The 25,073-nt window shown below is 37.5% G+C and overlaps 2 protein-coding genes across 3 annotated transcripts; both read left to right on the forward strand.

Annotated features, from left to right (window-relative positions):
• The first annotated feature begins 406 nt into the window (after positions 1-406).
• CLEC1B (C-type lectin domain family 1 member B) lies at positions 407-11,390 on the forward strand. Of its 2 annotated transcripts, XM_056118103.1 has the most exons (6): positions 409-685; positions 1,459-1,560; positions 3,332-3,451; positions 3,608-3,759; positions 7,750-7,856; positions 11,195-11,390. In XM_056118103.1, exons 1-6 carry the CDS (start codon positions 619-621, stop codon positions 11,337-11,339), a joined length of 693 nt encoding a protein of 230 aa, XP_055974078.1. In that variant the 5' UTR covers positions 409-618; the 3' UTR covers positions 11,340-11,390. The 2 variants fall into 2 exon arrangements, with proteins under 2 accessions (XP_055974086.1, XP_055974078.1); XM_056118111.1 differs by lacking the exon at positions 1,459-1,560 and having other exon boundaries at positions 407-685.
• Positions 11,391-14,854: 3,464 nt separating this feature from the next.
• CLEC9A (C-type lectin domain containing 9A) lies at positions 14,855-24,375 on the forward strand. The gene is made up of 5 exons (XM_056114829.1): positions 14,855-14,949; positions 16,054-16,166; positions 17,569-17,649; positions 22,275-22,426; positions 24,253-24,375. The coding sequence occupies exons 1-5, from the start codon at positions 14,855-14,857 to the stop codon at positions 24,373-24,375; spliced, it is 564 nt and encodes a 187-aa protein (XP_055970804.1).
• The last annotated feature ends 698 nt before the right edge of the window (positions 24,376-25,073 follow it).

The following is a 25,073-nucleotide window of genomic DNA, read 5'->3' on the forward strand; positions in this document are numbered from 1 at the left end:
GAGGAGACCAAAGGCAGGAGAGGGGTAAATTTTATGAAGAAAAAGAAAGTAGGAGAAAAAACAGGATCTTGGAAGATGAGCCTAACAGGCTGACCAGAGAAGTGTGTGAGTGTATGTGTGGGGGGGTTTTTATCTTTCCATTTCCCTTTGTTCTCAGTAGCTAACATTCCCAACATTTTTCCTCAGCACCATTGGCTCAGGGAGGGCGGGAAAGTCCTGGCTCCAGGTGGTCTTATCTCCTCAGGATAAGAGACCCAGAACTCTCCGCCCCTCAGGAAACTCTCTCTGGGAGGATTCTGTGTTTTGTTATTTTCAACCTTGGACCTGGGACAATTTCCCTCTCTGGGTCAGCATTCTGGAGAGTTCTGTGAGATCCTGTGTGATGACACTAAATACGCCTTTGCCCCCAGTGCCTGCTTTGACATGAACAACTAGGAAATTTTTTCTTAAAGAAAAAAATAAAACAGTCAAAACAACAACAAAAAATTATACTCCCACTCATATAACTCCACCTCCCCAGAGAGAGGAAAGCACGGACTGGCAGGCTTCAGGCTGTTAAGGGAGGAAGATTCATTTAGCTAAGTCATTCTGTGAGGACGCTTCCAGAAAAGAAACGCCATGCAGGATGAAGACGGATACATCACCTTGAACATTAAAAAAAATCGAAACCCACCTCTGGCTTCAGGTAAGAATGCCCAGAGCCAATAATTCAAAAGTCAGTGACTCAATCCTAGCTTCTTCTCTTTCTTTATATTCCTGCTTATGACAATATATGGCATCTAAATTTTTGTTTGCTTTTGTTTTGGGGGTACACCCAACATTGCTTAGGATCACTCCTGGGAGATATAGGGGACCTTCTGGGGGTACTGGGGATTTGATAGGGTTGGCCTCGTGCAAGGCAAGTGCTCTACCCGCTGTATTATCGCTCTGGCCCTGGAGTGTAGTTTTATTTAACTTTCTTTACTGTACTTGAGTATCATATATGTAGATTCAGCATGATTTATTTAGAATATAAAGAACAAAAGGGGCAGCAGGAAACACTGACATTAAGGCTTATAGTTTCATCCTGTAGTAAAGAGAAAACTAAGATGGTAAGGGTTCGAGAGAATGTTTGGAATCTTCTTTTTACAGTGTCTACAGGTGGGATTCTTCAGCTATGGCTGATGAAAGCACTTATCGATGGAGAGAGGTCACAAAATGAAACAGTGAAAAATACTCCAAACCTTAACACAGATTACAGTCTCAATTAGAGAAAAGTCTGCTGGGAATGGGGTAGGATTGTGGCATAGAGATAGATTGTATTGACTGTGGGTGAACTCCAAGGCAACACAGTCAAGTTTTGCTGGTGAAACTATTTATGTCACTTGGAACATCTCAAGCGGGTTGTAACTGGACTGAGGGTACCCCATGGCCGTGCCCCCACTGCCTGCTCCTAACACTTTTGTTATATGTTTGCAGCGGACCCTGCTTCTTCTGCTTCGTTATGGCGTGTGATGGCATTGATTTTGCTGTTCTTGTGCTTGGGGATGGTTGTTGGGATGGTAGCTCTGGGGATAACGAGTAAGTATTAAATTACCGCTGAAGATTTTGCTCAGAGCAAGACATTACTTAAGGGCCCTGGTGTATTCACTGAAGATTTGTGGCCACTGCTTGACTTTTTGCCTCTAATTCAAGTAGCCTAGACCAAGTTTCCAAGATATTCTCAAGTAATCACAGCTTTGACCATTTCTTCACCTTTTAGATTTTGGAAGAAGAGGTACCCCCTAGTTTTGCTTAGGGATCCAAAGTCACTCCCCATGGTACTCCACGTGACTTTCTTTACAACGCATGAATAGCATCTATGTAGACTCAGCATGACTTATTTAGAATATAAAGAACAAAACGGGTAGCAGGGAACATTGACATCAAGGCTTATAGCGTTTCATGCTGGAGTAAAGAGAAAACACTGAACTGATGGTTCAGTGCCTGGGTTGGTAGTGGTGGGGGCCACCAGTGCCACTCCTGGTGGTGCTGATGCTGGTGGAAATACAATACCAGGAATCAAACTTGGGCCTCACACATGCCAAGCAAATACTCCACTCCTTTGAGTTATCTCCCCACATCTTAGTTTGGGGACTTTTTTGTTTGGTTGTTTTTTTTTTTTAATTTGTTTTGTTGTTGTTTTGCTTTTTGAGTCACACCTGGTGATGCACAGGGGTTACTCCTGGCTCTGCACTCAGGAATTACTCCTGGTGGTGCTCTGGAGAATCATATGGGATGCTGAGAATCAAACCCGGGTTGGCCGTGTGCAAGGCAAATGCCCTACCCACTGTGCTATTGCTCCAGCCCCTTTAATTTGTTTTTCTGGGTGTCATACCCAACAATGCTCACTCCTAGCTTTACACTCAGGAATTACTATTGATAGTTCTTGGGGGACCATGCAATATGCCAGGGATTGAGCCCAGGTTGGCTGCATACAAGGCAAATGTCTTAACCACTGTACTCTCTCTAGCCCCACATCTTAGATTTTTTACGTATAGAAAAGTTTATTGTCTGTGACAAGTAATAGAAACAGGGAAAGAGACAACAAATAAATTTTGTTAGAAATTATTTTACTAAGATTTAAATGGATCTATATGATTTTCCTTCATATAGATCTGCATGTTTTTGAATTTTTTCTTATCCTAAATATCTTAAATCCCGTCAATATAAAATTTGTTTTATATCACAAATATGTCCTTTTAGAAATTTTGTTCATGTTTTCCCTCTTCTAAAAATGTTCTTTACTAATTTGTTTAATATTTAACTTCCACGAAGAGACTTCATATAGCTCTTACCCTTATAAATACTTTTTCTTCCAATAAAGCTGAAATGCCTCCAACCTCTCATCTGTGCCATTGTTGCTTGCTAATATAGTTACTTCATTTTTTCATAAATATTTTAGAAGCCTTCATTGGCCATCTTTTTTCTTACTTAAACACGGCAGTAAAACTATATGAGACATAAAATAATAAAAGAAACCAGTCCCCTCTGTGAAATTCATTTAGAATACATTATTCAAGGGAACACAGTCACCACCACTCAAGACACACTATTTTATCTTGGAATATTTTCATTCATGATTGTCCTTTCAAATAGCTCAATTATTTTTCTACATAACTCCATGTTCTCAGTTTTTCTTAGCTCTTAATTTTTTTTATGATTGCTTTACTCTGATCCCTATCCCTCTCTCACCCACATTTCTCTAACTAGTCAGCACATGAAGAGTCCTAGTAAAATTAAAGCTTGTTAAAAGACCTTTACATTATTCTTATGATTCTAATAATGAATTCTTATCCAATTTTGACTCTAGCTGTCACACAACAAAAGTACCTACAAACTGAAAATGAAAATCTCTCAAGAACCCTGTACCAACTAGCAAAGAAGGTCTGCCAAGATTTAATAAATCAATTAGATTCAAAGGGCATTTCGAGTAAGTATGGTTTGGTAGTCTTTTCTCTCAATCTCTAAAGTAGTTCGGTGAGGGTTACTGTACAGAACCCTGAGATCTGAAGGAAATACTGGCTGGACAGGAAAACATAAGTCTGATTTAGAATGAAGGGGTTTCTGTGTTTGGTTCCTTCGTAAGGCCATAAATGCAGTCCCTGTGAGAAAAACTGGAGATATTATGAAGACAGATGCTATGGGTTCTTCAAGCGCAACGTGACCTGGGAAGAGGGTAAGCAGTACTGTGCCGACTTGAATGCCACTCTCCTGAAAATCACCTCCCAGAATGCTCTGGTAAGATAGTTCCTTGTCAAGTACCTTGATGTCTTCTCTTTTCTTTTCTTTTCTTTTCTTTTCTTTTCTTTTCTTTTCTTTTCTTTTCTTTTCTTTTCTCTTCTCTTCTCTTCCTTTCTCTTCTTTTCTTTTCTTCTTCCTTCCTTCTTTCCTTTCTCTCTTTCTCTTTCTTTCCTTTCTTTCTCTCTCTCTTTCTTTCTGTCTGTCTTTCTCTCTTTCTCTCTCTTTCTTTCTTTCTCTCTTTCTTTCTCTTTCTCTCCCTTTTTCTCTCTATTTCTCCTTTCTTTCTTTCTTTCTTTCTTTCTTTCTTTCTTTCTTTCTTTTTCTCCACTTTCTCCTTCTCCTCCTCCTTCCCCTTCTCCTCCTCCTCATCTTTTCAACCTTCTCCTCTTCCTTCCTCCATCTTCTCGTCCTCCTCCTTCTCCTTCCTCTCCTCCTCCATATTCCTCCTCCTTCTCATCCTCCTTCTCATTGCCTTCACCTTCACCTTCGCCTCCTCCTTCACCTTTTTTCTTTTCTCCTCCTCCTCCTCTTTCCTCCTCCTCCTCCATCCTCCTCCTCCTCCTCCTTCTTTTTGCCTTCACCTTCACCTCCTCCTTCTCCTTTGCCTTTTTCAGTCTTTCTTCTTCTTTGTTTGATTTTGGGTCATATCTGGTGATGTTCAGGGAGAACAACACTTGGTCCTGTGCTCAGGGATCACTCCTGGTGAGGCTCAGGGACCACATGTGGTTTCGAGCATCAAGTGTGGGTCAGTTGTGTTCAAGGCAAGTGGCCTCCCTGCTGTACTATCCTTCAAACCCTGATCTTCATTTTCTTTAATTTTGGGGCATGCAAAAGTGCTCAGAGATTACTCCTGGCTCTGTGTTAAGGGACCTATCCAGGAGACTCATGAAACCATATGAAATGCTGAGGATGGAACTAGGTTGAGAGCCAAATACAGGGGAAATATCCTATGTGCTGTACTATTTCTCTAATTCCAGTTTATTTTGAATCTTAAAGAGATAAATTTCACTTGCAAACTTAATTTTTCCTTTCATATTTTTCTGATGCCTTCTGCTTTGTGTTCATCTGATAACCATGAAATTGGTAAAAAGTACATATGAGAGATGGAAGTGTTGAAATTGGAAAATAGGACAAATGAGATGTTGAGTTTTGTCTTATTTCTGCAATATCATGTAATCTTTCTTAACTACCTTATCTCTATTTCCTAATTCTTAAAAAAAAAACTAAGAAAGAACCTAAATATGATCATAAAATCTATGTTTGCCTGCATCAATTACCTCATCAGCTCCTGTTAAATTGCTGAAAATTTTAAAAATTGTCATGCAAACTCTATTTTTTCATTGACTGTTGCAAACAGTTTTTGGAGCAACATTATGTACAAAACATGCAGGATTTAAATAGAACATTTTCTTCTAAATATGCCTTCTCTCACATTTTTCTCTGAACATTCCATTTTCAATCAAAATAAATCCATATCCATTATTGCCTCTCCCATTATTGTTAAAAGTAGCTTTTTTCATTTGAAGACTGAAAGCAAGTCAGGAACTAAGCCTCAGAACTTCCTTTCTGCACTATAGATTTACCAAAACATTTGGGGGGACCCCAGCAGTGTTCAGGGCCCTAGGGGCTACTCCTCACTGTTCAGAGTTTGGAAGTACCAGACTGATGGTTCAGGCCTCAGGCTAGCAATGATTCTCTTTGGATCTGGCCATGCTAAGGGAGAACCATCAGGGCTACAGCTACTGGGGACTTGCAGTATTGGGGGCCAAATTTGGGGGCCTCATGCATGGCAGGCACATTTTAAGGCAAGATAATTAATGCCCAAATTTCTAAGAATTTCCATTAATTTTTATTTACATTTTACATAAATTACAAATTTACAAATAAAATGACAAATTTGTACAAATTTACAAATAAATTTACAAATTTGTAAATAAATAAATTTACAAATAAATTATAAATTTATAAATTATAAATCTACATTTACATTTATAGTTATAAATTTACAAATAATAAAATTATAAATTAAAACATAAGTTAAAATTAATAATAAGGGCAAATATAAATTGAAATACAAAATTCAAGGGGTCAAGAGGATCATATATATCCTCTCATCACCACCACCATAAAACAAACATAATGCACACACACATACACAGGTACCACTGGGTGTAGCGCTGGGGTCCTCAGAGCAACTGAGCCTGACCCTGAGTATTGAATCGTCCTGCCTCCTTGGCCAAGTATTTCTAGGGGTCCCTGCACCCTATGAACACTTCTTGGGAGGATCCGTAAGAGAAAAAAATTAGGGTTTGGACAACATACAAATAGAGATTTGAAAGTTGTACAATGCTCAAGTCAGTCATATACTACAGAATTGCTAACATTGATCAACAACATTGACTCACACCTTATTAAGAGCCGGAGTTCAAAGTAGTGGACCAGAGATGAGATCAACTCAATGACATTCATAAACATTGAGTATTCTATTTGGTCTTACTTCTGAGACGTCTCATTACCTTTTCTTGTAAGTTCAGGCTTCATAGAGAAAATACTTTGAAAAATAAATTTCTTCTTACAAATGCAAGAAGGCCCTTAAATCACTACTCCAATAAAATAGATTAATTGAAGGCATAGAAATATGACTTAAATAATTACTCCAGGATGTCAGGCTACAAATTTACAATTAGAAGATAAAGTAATATAATTTGGGGAAAAGAAAACTTGAATTTTAGGCAGAAAATATTTTCAATAATGATGAATATACTGTGGATATGTTTTATTTTATTTTGAGAGGGGACGTCTCAAGCATCTCCTATCAGGAAACCTTTCAACATTCTTTCCCAACAGGGTCAATGGTTCAAAGTGGGACCTGCAAATGCAGTGTAATTTAGGCCCTGCAGTACCAGGGATTTCATGGGTCACCCCTGTGGTGCCCCAGAGTCTCCAGGCTACAGGCAGCAGTGCTTAAAAGACCACGTGCTTCTGGAAATACACTTTCACAGCTGTATAACCTCCCAAGAGCTGTGGGTGTGTGTTAAATAAAGAGCAAGAATTAGCAGAATGTGTGACCTGTGGCCCAGACTTTAATAAGGCATTAATAGTAACTTCCACATAATATCTGCATCTGCCAGAAAATGTGGATCATCCATTCTGTGTTTTGCATGTATGTCAAGAAACTCATATTATTTTTACTCATAAAAGGCATGCATTTTTATAAAAATTATGAGATTGTATAAATAATTGATTTTCTTTAAATCTTTTTATCCATATATTGGTGGATTGGCTGATTGATTCATTCACTGATGCAATAATTTTGTGCTGGAATTATTTTAGAATTCATATTTATGTAATTAGTAAAGCAGACATTAAAAATCTTGCTTTGTGACGCTTATATTTTAGTTTGAATAATAGGCAATTAAGCAAAGTAAGTTGAATATGCAGAACCAAAGATAGTGATGCTTTCTCGGTTGAAACATTCGATCAGAAAAAGTAGACATGCTTTGTTTGGGGAAAAATAGCATAGAATTTTGTCCTACCCAGTTAACATCTATCTATATGCTCAATTTTGTAGTCAAGATAAGCAATGAATTTAAGTTTAGGGTAAAGTAGGGAAATTAAGTTTCTTCATCAATGTATGTCTGTTTTGATCTTCCTTCATTACTTGTTTATCATTTTTCTCATTTAAGAGTCATATTTATTACTCCATTGGGAACACTAGTCTTCAAATTCTGGGAAATAAGTGCTTAGAAAGATTAAAATATTATCCACTTTGTACACAATTTTTCCATTGTTCAACAGTTATTTTAATTTAAATTAGCAGTACAATTCTAAATGCCAACTATAATTTATATTGGCATATATTGTAACCATATTTTAAAATTCAGATCCTTATGACAAAAGGAGGTCCTTATGAGTGAAGGACCTCCTTTTGTCATGATAGGAAGTATGACAAATTTTTGACCATGATTTTCATTTGTGTTTGCACAGCAATACCTCAAAGGCAGAACCAGCCTTATTCGTTGGGTTGGATTGTCCCGCCCAAATTCTCATGAAGCCTGGACATGGGAAGATGGCTCAGCTGCCTCTCAATATATGTAAGTCACTGAACACTCAGAATGCAGGGCACGAAATACTTTCTATTCTTGACATTCCCTCTCTTCTTGAATGCAAGTAACTCAAATGTTGGGTGGTAGCTCAGTACCCTGTGATCATGTAAGCGGCAGCTGAATTACTATGCCCTTACCCCCAAAAAGAGAACATTAGTAATAAGACAATTTTACTTTCTCCGTTTTCTGATTACTCTGCCCATTACCTAAGTCATAATTCACTTCTATTTTCATTATTTCCCTTGTTCGTTTATACTCTCAACTTTATGACTGGAATATTTAATTTGTGCATACAAGTACGCCTGTGTTTAGTTTAGAGTCTCTTTATGTATTAGAACAAAATTATCCTCCTCGTTATTTTATGGCTAAAATTTGTTTATTTAAGGGTTATTTTAACTACTCAAATTACTTTTCCTTTTAGCATAACCCAGGAATCCCAAGAATTAGGCACATCAACATCATTAACATGCTGGTTCTCATGTTCTTATCATGAGACTGCCTTCTTCTACAGATAATCTTGACAAAGCATAATCATGGCATTATGAATTAAAGAGTGTGAAGCTCAATCTCTAGAATAATACCTTTGTTCATCTTGTGAAAAAAAAACTCTATCATCCCGCCAATTAAGATGTAAACTTATAACCACAACTTGTACAACTTGTTCATTACTTAAAATTTTAATCTACTTATTCATTGTATGTTACTAAGTATTTACTATGCATAGAAGTCAACTGTACTGCAAGTTAATCTTATTCACAGACCATGAGCTTTCTCTTCTATCATGCACTTCCTTATTCAACCTTTTCTTCTATTCTATTTGTTTTAAAATACTATTAAAGACCCATGATTGATGGGGCTGGAGCCATAGTCCTGAAAGCAGGGCATTGGCCTTTTTTGCAGCTGACCTGGGTTCCATCCCCAGAACCCCGTATGGCCCTCCAAGCCTGCCAGATATGATCCCCGCATGCACTGCCAGATGTGGCTCCCAAACAAAACAAAAGAAAACAAAAGAGCCATGATTTCAAGTTACTGATAGTTGTGTTTTATGCATACAATACTCCAGCACCAATCCTACCACCAGTGTCATTTTCTCTTCAACAGTGTTCCCAGGTTCCTTCCCACCCCACTTCACCCACAATTTGTCACCTTGGCAAGAACATTTTTAAGTTTGGTTATTATAGTTTGGATCTGTTGCATGAACGTTCATTCAATCGGAGGCGCTGAGACAAGGAACACGAAAGAAATTTATGTCATGGAGGGTCCAGGTTCTCTCAGACCTGTGACGAAGGTAGAGAGCCCTGAAATCTCCTTTTATTACCATCGTACCGTTCAATACAGTGATGTCATCAACAAGGGAGTTACAGGAAGAACATGCAAAACTGAAAACTTTTCTGCATACTGAAAACAAATAAACTAAGTACCTAGGATCTGCATACTGACAACAAACAGGCTAAGTAAGCTTGGACCTGTGAGAAAAGGATGACCTACAATTTCAGTATATCGAAATTTATGAAATTCACTAAGGCAGCCAAAATAAAAAGATGTTCAGCCTTGTCCAAACCACTCAGGACACACGAGCAATCTCACCCATTTCTTAGGTCCCTATGTTCCTGCCCATGTGTGGAGCACTTTACATGGGCTCATCCTGGTAGCTCAGTCCAGACCCAACATGGATCTAATGTTTTTAGTGCAATTGACTCAGTGGTTTGGATGTATAACAACACCACTCCTCTGCACTACCATCACATCTAAGGCCCTTCACCCTCTCCCTTCCCTTTCTCTTCCTGTTTGCCTCTTATTGTCACCGGTCACCAGGATTTCTTTCCTTCTCCATCCTATTCTCAGGGTTCAAGGGTAATCAAGGCATCCTTGTTTACTACATTGCATACTCTGGTCTAGTTAGTCCATATACCATGGGTAAGTGAGATACTCCCATATTCTACTTTCCTTCTCCTTTTGGCTTACTTCACTTAGCATAATATCTCTGTTCTTTCAACAAGTCAGACTTGCTTTATTTGGACTTTTCTATACTTGGTGTTTCCTCAGAGAATGCTTTTCAGAACTCTCTGATGGGCTCCCTCTTGTGGCCTAATTCTGTTTCAACATCCCTGTATCAATGAAACCAATTTTAATTACCTCAGTGAAATGAGCCCCTCTACCCCCAAGTTCATCATATAAAAAATACTTTGTTTCTTCATAAATTGTACCACCCCTAACATTTTTGTCTACTTGTTTTCTCTTACCATGAGTCCCTGATTATAAACTTAATTTCCTGATAGAACTGATATTGTCTTGGCCTCCCAATTTTTGGTCAGCAAATAATTTTAGTACACAGTAGGTAATCCAAAAGTAGCTGAAGATTAAATTAGCAAATATTTTATCTTTGGACCTGTGATATATTTTATCAAGGACTATAGACAAAAGATAATCACAAGACCAGAGAGATAGTATAGTGGTTCAGGCACATGCATTTCATGAGGCTATTCCTGGTTTTGATTTCTGGCACCACATATGGTCCCTAATATACTGCCAGGAATAATCCCTGAGCCAGCAATAAGCCTTGAGTACCACCAGGGGTAGCCCCCAAACAATTTAAAAGTAAATTGCATGGGGCTGGTAAGAAAGCAAGGAGCTTGTCTTGCACGCAGCTAATTTTGGTTTGATCTCCAACATACCCTAAGACACCCCAAAACTGCCAAGGAGTGATTCCTGAGTGCAGAGCCAGGAATAAACCTTGAGCACCACTGGGTCGGGTCCAAAAATGATAGGAAAGAAAAGAAAAAGAAATGAATGGGAAGGGGTAAGGGATAGGAAAGCTGGAAGAAAATAGGAAAGGAAGAAAGAAGTTACAATACAATGTGCCATATTATCCTTTCTACCCTATAATATAAATTCCCAATTCAAAATTTTTGAGTGAACTTCTTTTTATTGAGATCATTCTCTTACTGTGAAGCTACTCACTCTTAGAGATCCCCAATCTACTCTTTTTCTCTCAGAAGCCTACCCTTCCTTAAGTACATTCTTCTATGAGAAGTCAGAAAAAGTATTTCCCATCATTTCAGATTTTCCTTTATTTCCTCATTAAGACTCCTACTACAGCTATTATTCACTGACTGCTTAATCATGTGCTATATTAAGTTTCGATTGAGCTATCCAAATGTATCTAGTTAATATATCTAAGTCGACTGAAAATTTCTCAACTGGCTATTAATATTTACTTCTTTTATCTCTGTTTTTGCTTCCATTATGTAGTAAGATACTATTCACTGTTTGATTGTTGGTTATTTAGCTTTCAGAGGAACTCATTTTTTGTTTTTTATTCACAGATTTGAGCTTTCTGGAAATGCAAGAGAAAATATGAATTGTGCTTATTTTCACAATGGAAAAATTCACCCAACCTTATGTATGAACAAACAGTATTTAATGTGTGAAAGGAAGGCTGGCATGGCAAAGCTGAATGAACTACTTTAATATGAAAAGAAAACCTCGATGTCATAGACAAGGCTAGGCAGTGCAATAAAAGTTCTGGTTTAAGGAATAACTTAGCCATGAAATTTCTTCCTTCTCTCTATTCCCCTTAAAGTCTTCTTTACATTATCTTTCTTACAAATACAATTAAAGATCCTTCTTGGGCTGGAGCAATAGCACAGCGGGTAGGGTGTTTGCCTTGCATGCGTCTGACCTGGGTTTGATTCCCAGCATCCCATATGGTCCTCTGAGCACCGCAAGGGGTAATTCCTGAGTACATAGCCAGGAGTAACCCCTGTGCATCACTGGGTGTGACCCAAAAAGGAAAAAAAAATCCTTCTTTACCCATGATTTATTTATTTCTTTATGGAGACAGTCGACACTGAAGAGTGCAAGGAGCTACTCCTAGCCCTGTGCTCAGTAGTCAGAGCTGGCAGTGCTTGGTGGGCCATGCAGTGTTGGGGCTGAACCCTGGGTCAGCTACATGTGAGGTAAGTGCTTTACTCCCTGTACTTTGTCTCTGGTTCCTGTTTTCCCTTTTGTTCTCAGGGATGACTGAATTTCTTCTTATACATCCAGAAAAAAAAAGTCTCTGAATTATAATTTCCTTTCAAATTACTGTTTCCACTTTCTAATTACCTAACCTTCAATTCCCAATTATAGCAATGTAATATAATCCACTGTATCTTCAGGCATGAGCAAATTCATTTTAAAAGGAAGCATGGAAGATTAAGGTTAAATTTCCTTAATTTAATTTATTTTGCAGAATGTCTAAGTTTGAAAATCATAAATAATAAATAGCTGAAGGGCTGGAGTGATAGTACAGCAGGTAGAGCGGTTACCTTGTATGTGGTAAATCTGGGTTTGATTCCCAGCACCCCATATGGTCCACTGAGCACATCCAGGAATAATTACTGAGTTCAAAGTCAGGAGTAACCCCTGTACATCATGGGGTGTGACCCCGAAGCCCCCCCAAAATAAAGAATAGCTGAGCATGAAAGAGGACACATAACAGAGGGAAGAAGACAGGTCTCAGAATCAGGAGAATTATTTTGAACAGTTACGTATCTTTAACATTTCAGATAATTTTCTTTAAAATAAGATAGACCTAACTTATACTATATATCTCACAGGTCCACAGCCTAAAGAAAAGAGTCAGAGAATTAACTGACTCTGGATTCCCTCATACTGACACCACTCTTTTCTACTCACCACTCTCTGCTCACCATCAAGCAGTTCCTGGCTCATAAGAAATGGAAAAGAATTGGCCTCCCATTGTGTGAGATAGGCATGGGGAAACACTCTGATCTGTATCATACTATAAAAACCTAACTTTTATTTTTCTCTTCCAAATTTACCTTTTTTTCAGACATGATCACACAAATTCTCTGTGCGAAGGAAGAAAAAACACTTAAAAAAATCCGAAAGAAGGATTTAGAAATGAGTAAATGCTTCTCAATACAGGCTCATAGACAGAACAGTACATAACAATGCTTTATCTATTCCTTTTCCTGACAGTCCTATACTGGGTTTTGCTGGGTAACTCAGGAAGTATTTATAGAATATGTGGAGAGGAACTCCTTAACAGGGTAACAGACAAATTTCTGTTCATTTTCCCCAGCTTCTCTGAAGGTACTCTTTTCTCTCAACTTAGTGGTAATACAATATATAAAGGTAGTTCTCATACATCTCAACTGAGGTTTACATAAAAGACAAATACTTATGACACTCTCAAGATTAAGGAGGCAGACATCATCACCACCATCTCCATCAACTCTGATGCAAGTTGTTTTTAATATATTTTGGAAGCACTTAGAATATGCTCCCTAAAGTTCTCTCCGTGAAACTTGCTCTTTCTCATCTATTTGCTATTCCTATGAATGCTTCCTCTTTTACTCCTCAAGATAGAAATCATTCTGCCAGAATTGTGTGTTAATGTTAATATTTCAGGTCAGAATCTTAAGTCCCTTAAACATCATAAAAAATATTTGGAGACTTTATTGAATACTTTCATTTGCCTTTTAGGCCCTTCAGGCCCCTATCTGTGTGTAGGGAGACAGAACTCATGGGAACTGTGTCATTTAGCAAATTTGATCTGCAGTTACTAGCCAGTTTGGCTTTGAAGCATCACTGGCAGTGATGGGAGAGGGTATAGGAGAGGGTATCCAGGATATTCATTCCCAGGTTCTCTCCCTTCCGAATTCTGGGTTGGTAAAAACCTGAACATTCTATATTTCACACAACGGTCCCCATCATAATAGTCCCAAACTTCACAAACACCTTCCCCCTTAGTCATTCAGTGGATAAGTTTGCTGACACATAGTTCATGAATCTTCATCTTTCCCCAGCTTTAGAAACACCATATTTTTTTCAAATTATCCTAACGACTCCTAGTGTGTGCCCTTTGTTTTTGTTTGTTTATTTTACACTTCTGTTTCCCAAACATGGTGTAAAATCACCAGGGCCCCTCTGGTGATTCTTGATCAATCAGCGAGTCAACAATCCTTTTTTTTTTTTTTTCATTTTGGGTCACACCTGGCAATGCACAGGGATTACTCCTGGCTCATGCACTCAGAAATTGCTTCTGGCGGTGTCAGACAACCATATGGAATGCTGGGAATCGAACCCGGGTCAGCCATGTGCAAGGCAAACACACTACCCACTGTGCTATTGCTCCAGTCCCAACACTACTTTTAAAACATGTTTTTAAATGGGATTTTATTTCTGCTTACTTCTGTGTTGTAGAGTGTAAAACCTAAGAAATATACTGTTTCTTCAAGTTTGAACATGGATATAAATATCAGTTTTAGGACACAGTACACACAATGCCATCCTAGTTTCTTCCATAAGCCTGCTCTGAAATCATCAACCTTTTTAAAAAACACTAATTAATTAATTAATTACTAATTTAGTCAAATAACCATGAATTACAGAGTTACAAAGTTATTCAATATTACATCTCAGGCTTACAATATTCCAACACCAATCCTTTCACCCTCCCCACCCCAAGCAGAGCTCTGGCAGCCGAAGACCTCCAGAACCAGCCACAACCATGCTGAGACCACTCTCCACACGCATGAACGTACCGGCAGAGGAACAAAGGCATGCGGGTCCTGGGGCTGTAATCTCCAAGCCTGCTCGAATCGGGGCTGAGCATCCTCCACCCAGACCCTCCATCTTCCAGTAGGCAGGGGTCCACACCCACCAACTGATCCCCTGGCACCGTGTAATCCTATCAACGGCCAAGACCCAGAGATTACAAAACCCAGCTCCCGGAAGCGCGGGGCTGCAATTCTTACTTTGAACAATCTGGCAGGCTACCGAATGTAATCTGCCCACATGGCAGAGTCTGGCAACCTCCCTGTTGCGTACCCAATATGCCAAATACCAGTAACAATGATGGGTCTCATTCTCCTAACCCTGAAATAGCCTTGAATATAGTACTTTTTAAAAAATCTCAGGGCTAGGACGAAGGAGACATTACTGGGGCCTGCTCGAGGCAATTGACGAACAACAGGATGGTCGTGATCGTGAATCCTTTCACCCATGTCCACTACCCTCCACCTATGTCCCCATTTTTTCACATGCCTCCCCCACCCTTCCTCTATGGCAGGTACTTTCCCCCTCCATCATTGTCCTAGCCTACTACTCCCTAGCTTACCTCCCCACCAGCCCCATCTCACCCAGTGGGAGTCATCCTACTCAAGGCCAGTACTCTTGTTCTATTTTTCTTAGGCATTTGCTATTCCCCAACAAAATGAAACCATCAAACATTGTCTACCCAGGGACCCCAAGAACATGGAAAACATCCAGTTTATTTGGACAAACTTGCAGACTATCGAATGTAGCCTGCCCACAGGGCAGAGTCTGGCAAACTCCCCGTGGCATACCAAATATGCCAAATACCAGTAACAATGATGGGTCTCATTTTCCTAAAGAGCCTTGAATATAATCTCAGGGCTAGGATGAAAGAGACATTACTGGGGCCTGCTCGAGGCAATCGACGAATAACAGGATGATGAATGAATGAAAAAACAAATTAATTCGAAAAGAGCCAGTGAGGCAAAGGATTTGATTCACTTTCTTAGGGCGTGCAACTGAGTATTCCAAGCTGTTCTTGCCCTCAAGACATATGGTCGTTTTTGGCTAGCTAAGGGCCCATAAAATTTGGCTTGCTTAGTTTATTCCGTCAAAGTTCATTCTCAAAAAAAATAATTAAATAAATAAATAAGAAAAAGAAAAACTGGCTAAAAAATCCAATACTCAGTGTCAGAAGCGATAGTACCGTAGATGGGTTCTTTTCTTGCACGTGTCAGATTCAGGTTTTGGGGACGACCCCCATATGGTTCCCAGTACAGGCCAGGAGGGATGACTGAGCATAGCATCAGGAGTAAGCCTTGAGCACTGCCTTTTCAGTTCTATCCATTTCAATTCTATCTTTTTCATCTTAACTGCAACCCTGTGATAACATCTTTAATATATGTCTTGTTTTGGAAATCAGAGATCATTTTCATCTTTGTTCATTTTGTGTCCAGTTTCTTTCTCATTTCCTTGTTTACCAAGTTGTGTTTTGGCTTAAACTTCATGAACTTCTTCTTCATAGATGAAAATGAATCTAGTATGTTCCTTAAATCTAAAAGTTGTCAATTTCAGTTCTTCATCAAGCTGTTCCTAACTATAAAAGGAGTTATTTCTCTAAGTCTCCTGTGTGGAATAGGTTTACTTATCCAAACATTTCTAACATGCAGGAGGAACCATATGCTTCTCTTCAGTGGGATAATCCATCACCAGACCATTATGAGAAATTCCTGCCTTCTAAAAAATACTCAGGTAACAAGTTCCAATAATTTATTAATAATAGCACTGTAGCACTCTCCTCCTATTGTTCATTGATTTTGCTCAAGCAGGCACCAATAACGTCTCCATTGTGAGACTTATTGTTACTGTTTTTGGCATATCAAATATGACACGGGGAGTTTGCCAGGCTCTGCTATGTGGCTGAAATACTCTCGGTAGCTTGCAGGGCCCTCCGAGAGGGACGGAGGAATTGAACCCAAGTCGGCCGCGTCCAAGGCAAGCACCCTATCCACTGTACTATTGTTCCAGCCCCATTAATAATAATAATAATAATAATAATAATAATAATAATAATTCAAGACTTGCAGTTAATACGTTGTTCCTATTCTATGATGAACCCAAGTTTTTTTTTCTAATTCAATAGATCCTATTTAAGAACATTCTAATATTCATGTTATACCAACACTAATAAATGAAATGAAGTGGAGAAATAAATAAAAATGAGAAGAAAAATATGGGCTTAAAAATAATACTTTCATTTTTGCAGGAAAAACAACTCCCGTATTCATAAAATAAATGATATTAGTGACATATTTAAAATTTTAAGTTTCTTCATGAAACATTGCAAATGATCACTTAAATGTAAAGAAAATATAGAAACCAGGGTTGAATATTGGCCAATCTCATCACTGAGGTTGTCTGCTAGTGATTTGGTTTTGTCTTACTATATAATATTTGTATTTCTAGAACATTTTCTCTTGATTTCCTTGATCATGGCCATCTCCAGAGTCAGCAAATTAGTCCATTTTTCACACAAGGTAAAATGTACAGAATCTAGGAATTAGAATATGGGTATCTTGGTTAAGAAGATTATGCAGCCTGTTACAATATCCAACATATCCTAATATCCAAAAAAATCTATGCAATTTTTTTCTGGTTAGTATCAATATAATTAGTCACTCATTCTTTATTTTCTTTTCCTCAATCGTTGGACAATTTTTTTGGAAAAAATATGTTCCTTCCACAAAACTGTCTAAAAGAAAAAATCAAAGAAAATAAAAACACTTTGAGACAATCATGCTAAGTGAAAGAGAAGAGAAATGGGGAGAAGAAAGAATATTTTTACTTCCCCAAATTAAAGGTTTTTACCTAGTATGCTATAATCACTAGAAGATTGGTGAAACAGAATATAGGCAATTATATAGTAAGGTTAGAGCAAAGACATAGATAAAAATATTATTACATTTCTTTAGTGTAGGAATTTTCCAGAATCAGAGTCCTAGTTATTGCTTCCATCTTAGAGTTTGAGTTCTCTTACATATATAAGAAGAAAAAGACCTCAGTCTTTCTCCTACCACTAATGTTAATTCTTTTACTCAGTTTTGGTTGCCTGGCTCTTATCTAGCTCAAATTCACCATACCTATTTCATTTTAGGACCAAATTGCCTTGTGCTTGTGATTTTATCTATTATCTGCGTGAGCTCATTAACCACTTCCATTTTCTTTGGCATCAAATGTAAGTACAATGGGTATCTTCAAAAGAGTCAATTAAATTACTATATATACTATATGTCACTGTGACTGTCACTGTCCTCCTGTTGTTCATCTATTTTCTCGAGCGGGTCCAGTAACATCTCCATTTTGAGACTTGTTGTTACTGTGTTTGGCATATTGAATACCTCGCGGGTAACTTGCCAGGCTTTGCCATGCTGGTGAGATACTCTCTGTAGCTTGCCGGGCTCTCTGAGAGGGGCGGAGGAATCGAACCCAGCTTGGTCGGGCTGGTTGTGCGCAAGGCAAATGCCCTACTGCTGTGCTATTGCTCCAGATACTATATGTAACATTTAAAAATATATATGTTGATATAAAACTTATACTCTATAAATATATAAATCAATTAGAAGCATCTATTGCTCATCACGATCACGATCACAATCATCTTGTTGTTCGTCGATTGTCTCGTAACGTCTCCTTCTACCCAGCCCTGAGATTTTAAAAGAGCCTTTCAATGCTCTTTCAGGATTAGGAGGATGAGACCTATCATTGTTACTGGTATTTGGCATGTTGAGTATGATACGGGAAGTTTGCCAGACTCTGTCGTGGGGGCAGGATACTTTTTGTAGCCTGCCAGATTCTCCAAAGAAAACTATTATATATTGTATTATATTATACCATTGCTCATAAATAATATAAAATAATGACTTTCTGACATGCTACATGACATTTGTTTGATATAAGTATAAGCAAGGAAAGTTGGTAAGTCTTGATGTTGAACTTTATGTTGTCTAACATATTATGTACCAAGTTTCTTTGAGCTAAATAACATTAATAATTATATTATCTAAGTTTCAGTCATGTTAACATGAGAAAGTATGTAATTTGGGACATTTAAATAGTATATGTGTGATTCCTTTCTAACATATTATTCTAAACTTGAACTTTTGTAGAATATTTTGATAAGACTTTTCTACTTTATTTCAGGCAAGTCCTTAATACGTTTGCTATGTACATGAACAAAGGAAATTTGTTTAAGTTTCTGGGTTCTTCTTGGGTTCAACTAGTAATCAGACATCAGATATAAGAGAAAAGAGAAAATGCAGATAACATGTATATAGAGAATTTACATGGCTATACTTTCTAATGAAAGTTGGGAATGATCCAGAATAATTATCTTGTGTTTGATGACATGGGCAATCAGAGAGCAGGAAAGATTTCACAAAACAACAAGGGCAATTGTTTTTATTTTGAAAGTAAAAATGTGACTTTCTCAAATAGAAAGGACATGTTTACTGATAAACTTATACTTGGATGTTACCCTCCAAAACACATTCTTTAGATCATAAAAAATACTTGTCTCTTTGATGAGTAAAAGGGCAACAGAGTGAGACAAGGACAAGAACTGCTTTTCATCCTCTCAGACCCCCCCACTGCACTTAATTTGAAATCACCCACATTCTTTGTCTTCACCACTATTTCTGAAGGCTACTAATTCCTGATGCTTTGCACAGAACACAATGGCAGCAGAAATTCAAATGGGAGTTTTACTTGGACATTTTTTTCTATTTATCTGACCTCAAGAGTATTCGATATGCCAGACACAGTAACAACAAAGTCTCCAATGGAGACGTTACTGGGCCCACTCGAGCAAATCGACGATCAACGGGAGGGCCTATCTGACCTCAAAGCATATCTCTGCCAGATTACTAACCTCAAGAGTTTTTCAGATTCTCCTTATAGGCAAAGGAAAATAAAATGTCAATAAATAATGCTGATAACCTAGTATAACCTAATGAAAAAAATCCTAAAATTCATAATTACAATATTTCCTCATGCATTAGTATATATGTTTGCTTAGATATCAGTGACATTCATATAATGGATATACATCATTATAAGTATAGCTTATATATATGAATAATTGCAACATTCAATAAAGAATAGATGCCAATTCAATTGATTTTGAGATATAAGGTGCAGCAGCATATGTTGAGGATGAATTTGGAAATACTGAATAAAATTTAAATGTACATAAACTTTGACCTAGCAATTTATCTTAAACATATACTTTATTTGTATGAAATTATGCCTGGTTAAGGTGACTGATTACACTATTTATTTCTGTAATACCAAAAGATGATACATAATCTAAAAATTAATGAGAAATACACTAAAATAAATCATGATATATCCATGCTACAGAATTCTTTATGACCCTAAAGAAAAAAAAAAGCTCAGTATATATATTTTTTTCTTTTTTTGGGGGGGCCGTCAAAGCTGGGGATGATCAGGGGTTACTCCTGTCTCTGTACTCAGGAATTACTCCTGCCGGTGCTCAGGGAACCATATGGGATGCTGAGGATCAAACCTGGTTCTGCCACATGCAAGACAAATAAATGTCCTACCCACTATCGCTCTGGCCCCAGCTCAGTATATATTGACATGAAATTTTGTCCATTGTTTTATTTGAAATTAGAGGTTTCCCAGGCAGTCATCAGCAGGCCTGGGGACTCCTTCCACGGATTCTGGGCCAAGCAGGTCAGCAGATCAGTGCAAGGCCTGCAAATGCGGCACTGTTCCGGTCCTGCAGTGCTGGGACTCCTGGACCATGCAAGGCAAAAGCCCTACCCGCTGTGCTATAAAACCAGATAATACAATGCTGATTATACCAGCACTGTATTAAAATTGTTGCTGTGTGAAGGGTTCCAGGTGTCCACCAAGGCAATGCAGCAGCAAGAAAAACTCATCCAATACAATGAAACATTGACAAACTGCACACAATGGAAGATGAACTATGAAACTCAGATGAAAAACTGCCAAACCTTGATGCAAAACTCACCCTATTCAGGTAATTGATCAAAGTAGCTTCCTCTCTGCAAAATATAAATGCAAAAAGACATTCACAGCAGGAGCTGTGACACATGTGTTATTCATTGCAACTTTTAGAATTTTAAAAGGGACAGAATCTGATCTACTCTTCAATTTTTCATGTACTTTGATGAAATGTAAAAAAAATACTCAAGTTCCAAGGAAGACAAATGAATAAAACATACATGTGTCAAATGCATACATGAAACCTGGGTGTGATCCTCAACACCATAAGAAAGTAAATTTATAAAATTTTTACAGTTTTACCTTTTACTTTGCTCTCAAGCATTTCAAACCTAAAACCTTTCATTTCTACCAGACCTACAGACTAGTTATTCAAATAGTCTCTGCTTTCTCAGTGAGCCTTTAGGAATATGTATATATATACTATTCAGAGAGTGAATTTTCTTATCAGATACTATTTAAGTGATGGCCAGTGTGAAAAGCCAAACCTACCACATTTCTTCTGCGGAAATTCAACATTGCAAATGCTTACTGAATCACCTTGATTCTAACAGTGTACCTAAATATAATTTGCTCCTACACACATCCTTTAAGTATGAGTTAAATCTACCTCTGAGTCACCAACCTTTGAGCAAGTGGCATTAACATTTCTGACATCTGAAAAATCTTTTTGTTACCTAAATCATGCACTCTAATCCCTCAAATGCCATTGCTAACAATAGCTATGCTACAACATTAGAAATATTTAGGATATTGAGTGGCATGGATTCCAAAAAAGGAATTACTGAAAATCCTTAAATAATTAAATTTCCAGGCCAAGGAAACAGATAACATTTCATTTACTAAATAGAAAGAATTTTTTAGAAACAATATTATAAAAGTTTTGGTGCTTTTTTTCCCCCCTCTATAAAACTTTTCCACACACACTTGATAAAATCCTTGCACTCAGTTCTCCTTGTATAAAATTAGATCTCCTTTTCTTGTTAATTGATAAATTTTTGCTTTTTAGTTTCTGTTAAGGCTTCTGGTAAAACATTAGGGCTGGCTTCTTAAGTTTTATCCAACTCTCCAAATAAGCACATTCACTTCTTAGTTTTTCTTTAATCTTCTTCACCCAATTTTCTATTTTAAAAAATTTCATTAAAGCACCATGATTTACAAAGTTTTTCATAGTTGGGTTTTAGACATACCTTCTTGCAGCACCCATGCCACAAGTGTCAACTTCTCTCTTCCAATATCCCCAGGGTCCCTCACATATCCACCATCCATCATTCCACTCCAACCTGCCCTTTTGACAGGCACCTTTCCAAGTTCAGTTGTTAAAGTTTGTCACCCACATATTTTCAAAATCACTACTGAAGACGCATGGTTTGTTCTAGTTAAGTAAAATATTGTCATATTTAACCTCAACTAGTAATCCAGTATATTCCTAACTTAATTGGGTCAGTCAGAAGAACAAACATGAAACAGGTAAATAAATAACTACAAATTATATAAACTAAGAAAAGGGAAAGATTTGTAAAGCTCAAGTAATAAAATTTATTAGAGAAGATACATCATTGAGAAGATATTCAAGATTCATTTGTTCTGACACTAATTCATTAGATATTTATTATAGCTGAAAACAAAATTTTTAGATGTAGCTGTATTTAGTCTCAGATAAACTTTGATTGATAAAGCATCACACATCACACTATTGAACTCTTTGGTTAGAGTCCAACTTTACTAGGTGATGATAAAGGGTATATTTTAGTATATAAAATTCTAACAACAACCTTTACAATAACAATAAAATAAAAATTATATTTAAAGCCCAGAACCACAGACCTTGTCCAGAAAACTGGACTCAAAATGGAGAAAGTTGCTACTACATCTTTGAAAATTTTGGAAATTGGAGCAAGAGTAAGGAAGAATGTTTGAAGAAAGATGCTAAACTTCTACAAATAGACAGCAAAGAAGAAATGGTAAGTATTGTTTTATGGTTTCATATCATTCTGAAAATATCCATTAAAAGGAAGGAAAGTCATAGATAGAATTACTTAATATTCGGTAATGGAAGATTTTTTGTTCTAATAAAAATTTTAAAGAGATAAAGTAGGAAATTAGTATAGTTTGCTTACTTTTTAGAGAAATGAAAGACAGCTTATCCAATAATCAGGGGAAATGTGTCTTCCGTTAATTAAAAGGAGGATGGGGTATACAAAATGAAATGTAATGCAATATGTTTTAGATGCCAGAGGCTTGAAAGCTTATTTATATAACTGAGCATAGGCAGCATACTATATTGTATTAAATTATTTTATTTTCCTTATGTACATAAGTTAAAATCATAAAGCAATTCATCACTAAAAATTGACTTTTGTTGATTTATCTTCTGATAATTCCATTTTTCAGTTTCATTGGAGCAAGCATTATGAAATAAATTTGTTATATGATCTGCCAAGGAGGCAGGCTAGGGGATAACAGGGACCCTGGGGACACTGGTAGGGAGTTGGTGTTGCAACATCGTTTGCCTGAAACAATTCTATTATGGCCAACTTTACAAACCATGGTGTCTTAGTTAAAAATAGAATAAAGAAAGATATATTAAAAATAGGGCTGGAGAGATAGCACATCGGTAGGGTGTTTGCCTTGCACGTGGCCAGCCCGGCAGACCTGGGTTCAATTCTTCTGCCCCTCTTGGAGAGCCAGGCAAGCTACTGAGAGTATCTCACCTGCACGGCAAAGCCTGGCAAGCTCCTCGTGAATATTCCATATGCCAAAGACAGTAACAACAAGTCTCACAATGGAAATGTTACTGGGCCCACTCGAGCAAATCGATGAACAATGGGAGGACAGTGCTATATTAAAAATGAAAAAGCTCAAAAGATAAAACTAAATTTAAAATTCTGTCGTCGATTGCCTCGAGCAGGCCCCAGTAACGTCTCCTTCATCCTAGCCCTGAGATTATAATCAAGGCTCTCCTAAAGAGCCTTAAAATTCTGAAACAGCAATAAAAAGAGGATGGGGTAAGAAAAATGGCTGTCTTTTATGACTTGTTCATTCATTCCAAGCATTTATAAGATATAAATGAATATATATTAAAATTTATTATTTTTAACCCCATGGGGAAGTATAGTAACTTTCTTTTTCGTTATTAAGGCAATGCAGAAGCATAAGAAGCAAGGTGATATCATGCGATGAAAAGTTTTAAAAATAAAGCGTTAGCAAAATGAAATGCTTAAGGGACATTAAATCTAGTTTACTAACATCTTAAGCGACAAGATATTCCTTGAAATCATTCAACCATAAATATGTGCGAACTAGAAGACATAATTACATCAGACCTTGCTAAAAATATGTGCCTGCTATGTTTCATAATTTGTTTAAATTTTATGAATAATAGAATAATTTGTTCAGAATATGGACAAACTGAAACAATTTAAATAAAATGTATTATAAGTATGGGTTTATGCTGGGTTTCTTTGAGGCAGGGCACATCAGAGAGTACCCAAGGTTTACTCCTGACTCTGTGCTCAGGGATTACTCCTGGCAGTGCTCAGGATACCATATAGGGTGCAGGAGAGTGAACCCTTGTTGGTCAGCAAGACAAACACCTTACTCACTATACTATTGCTCTGGCTCCAGTGCTCTTTTTTTTTTCCTGCCTGTGCAAATTCAGTGATAGAAGTTAGAAAATGTTTCTTCTAGCAAACTGTGTCAACCACACAAGAATTAAAATTCCACCAAGCCACATCCAGGCACCACCCACTGTATTATCTCTCTGGTCCTCACATCTGTTTTCTTACAGATTTTTGTCACTGGCCTGAAGAAGATCAATAGAGACTTTGAGTACTGGGTAGGACTCTATCAGGATGAATGCACACACCTGTGGCTTTGGCAAGACAGCTCCCCTCTCTCCCAAGATCTGTGAGTTTCTGAGGGAAATGTGATGGCAAACATCAAATATGAAAAAATTTAAAAGTCCACTTAGTTCCATAACTTAGACTTTCCACCAGTGGACATAACCAGTACTATGCTTTAACAGGTTACTGATAGTAAAAAAAAAAGTTGTTTCATAATAGTTTCATGGCATCCAACCTTCCTTATCACCCCAACACTTGTTCCTTTAACACATTCACAGCAAAATGTGCGAGAGTGAATGAACAGCCCGTATTAGTCAAGTTCATGTTCTCTGTTTCCTTTAATGACCACAGAATGTTAAGAAAGATGAAAGCAACTTAAATAAATTCCCCATTATGCTCAGATGGAACGGCGGGGATTGGTAAGCAGATTAAAACGTTTTTGAAAATACTTTCTGAAGTGTATTTGAAAGAGTCAGAAGGGAGACTCTAGAGTCTTTGTACTCAGTGTGTTTTTGTTAATGTGTCGTTTGTTGAAATCATACTCATTTTTATTGCAAGAAAGTAGCTGGTTATTAGAGAAGGACATTGTCAGCAGACTGACATACTAAAATAGGATAAAAACAAACAAGAAGCTACGTAGTTCTCATTACCTGCAGAAACATTGTGATGCTCTTACCTAACCATGCTCCTGTTGGTTTGCTTTTCCAGTACACTCCAGGAGAGACCCCAATTAACTACCGGGCTTTGTGGGTACTTCAAAGGAAAT

Source organism: Sorex fumeus, unplaced genomic scaffold (genome assembly GCF_029834395.1).
Source record: "Sorex fumeus unplaced genomic scaffold, SorFum_2.1 ptg000003l, whole genome shotgun sequence".
NCBI lineage: Eukaryota > Metazoa > Chordata > Mammalia > Eulipotyphla > Soricidae > Sorex > Sorex fumeus.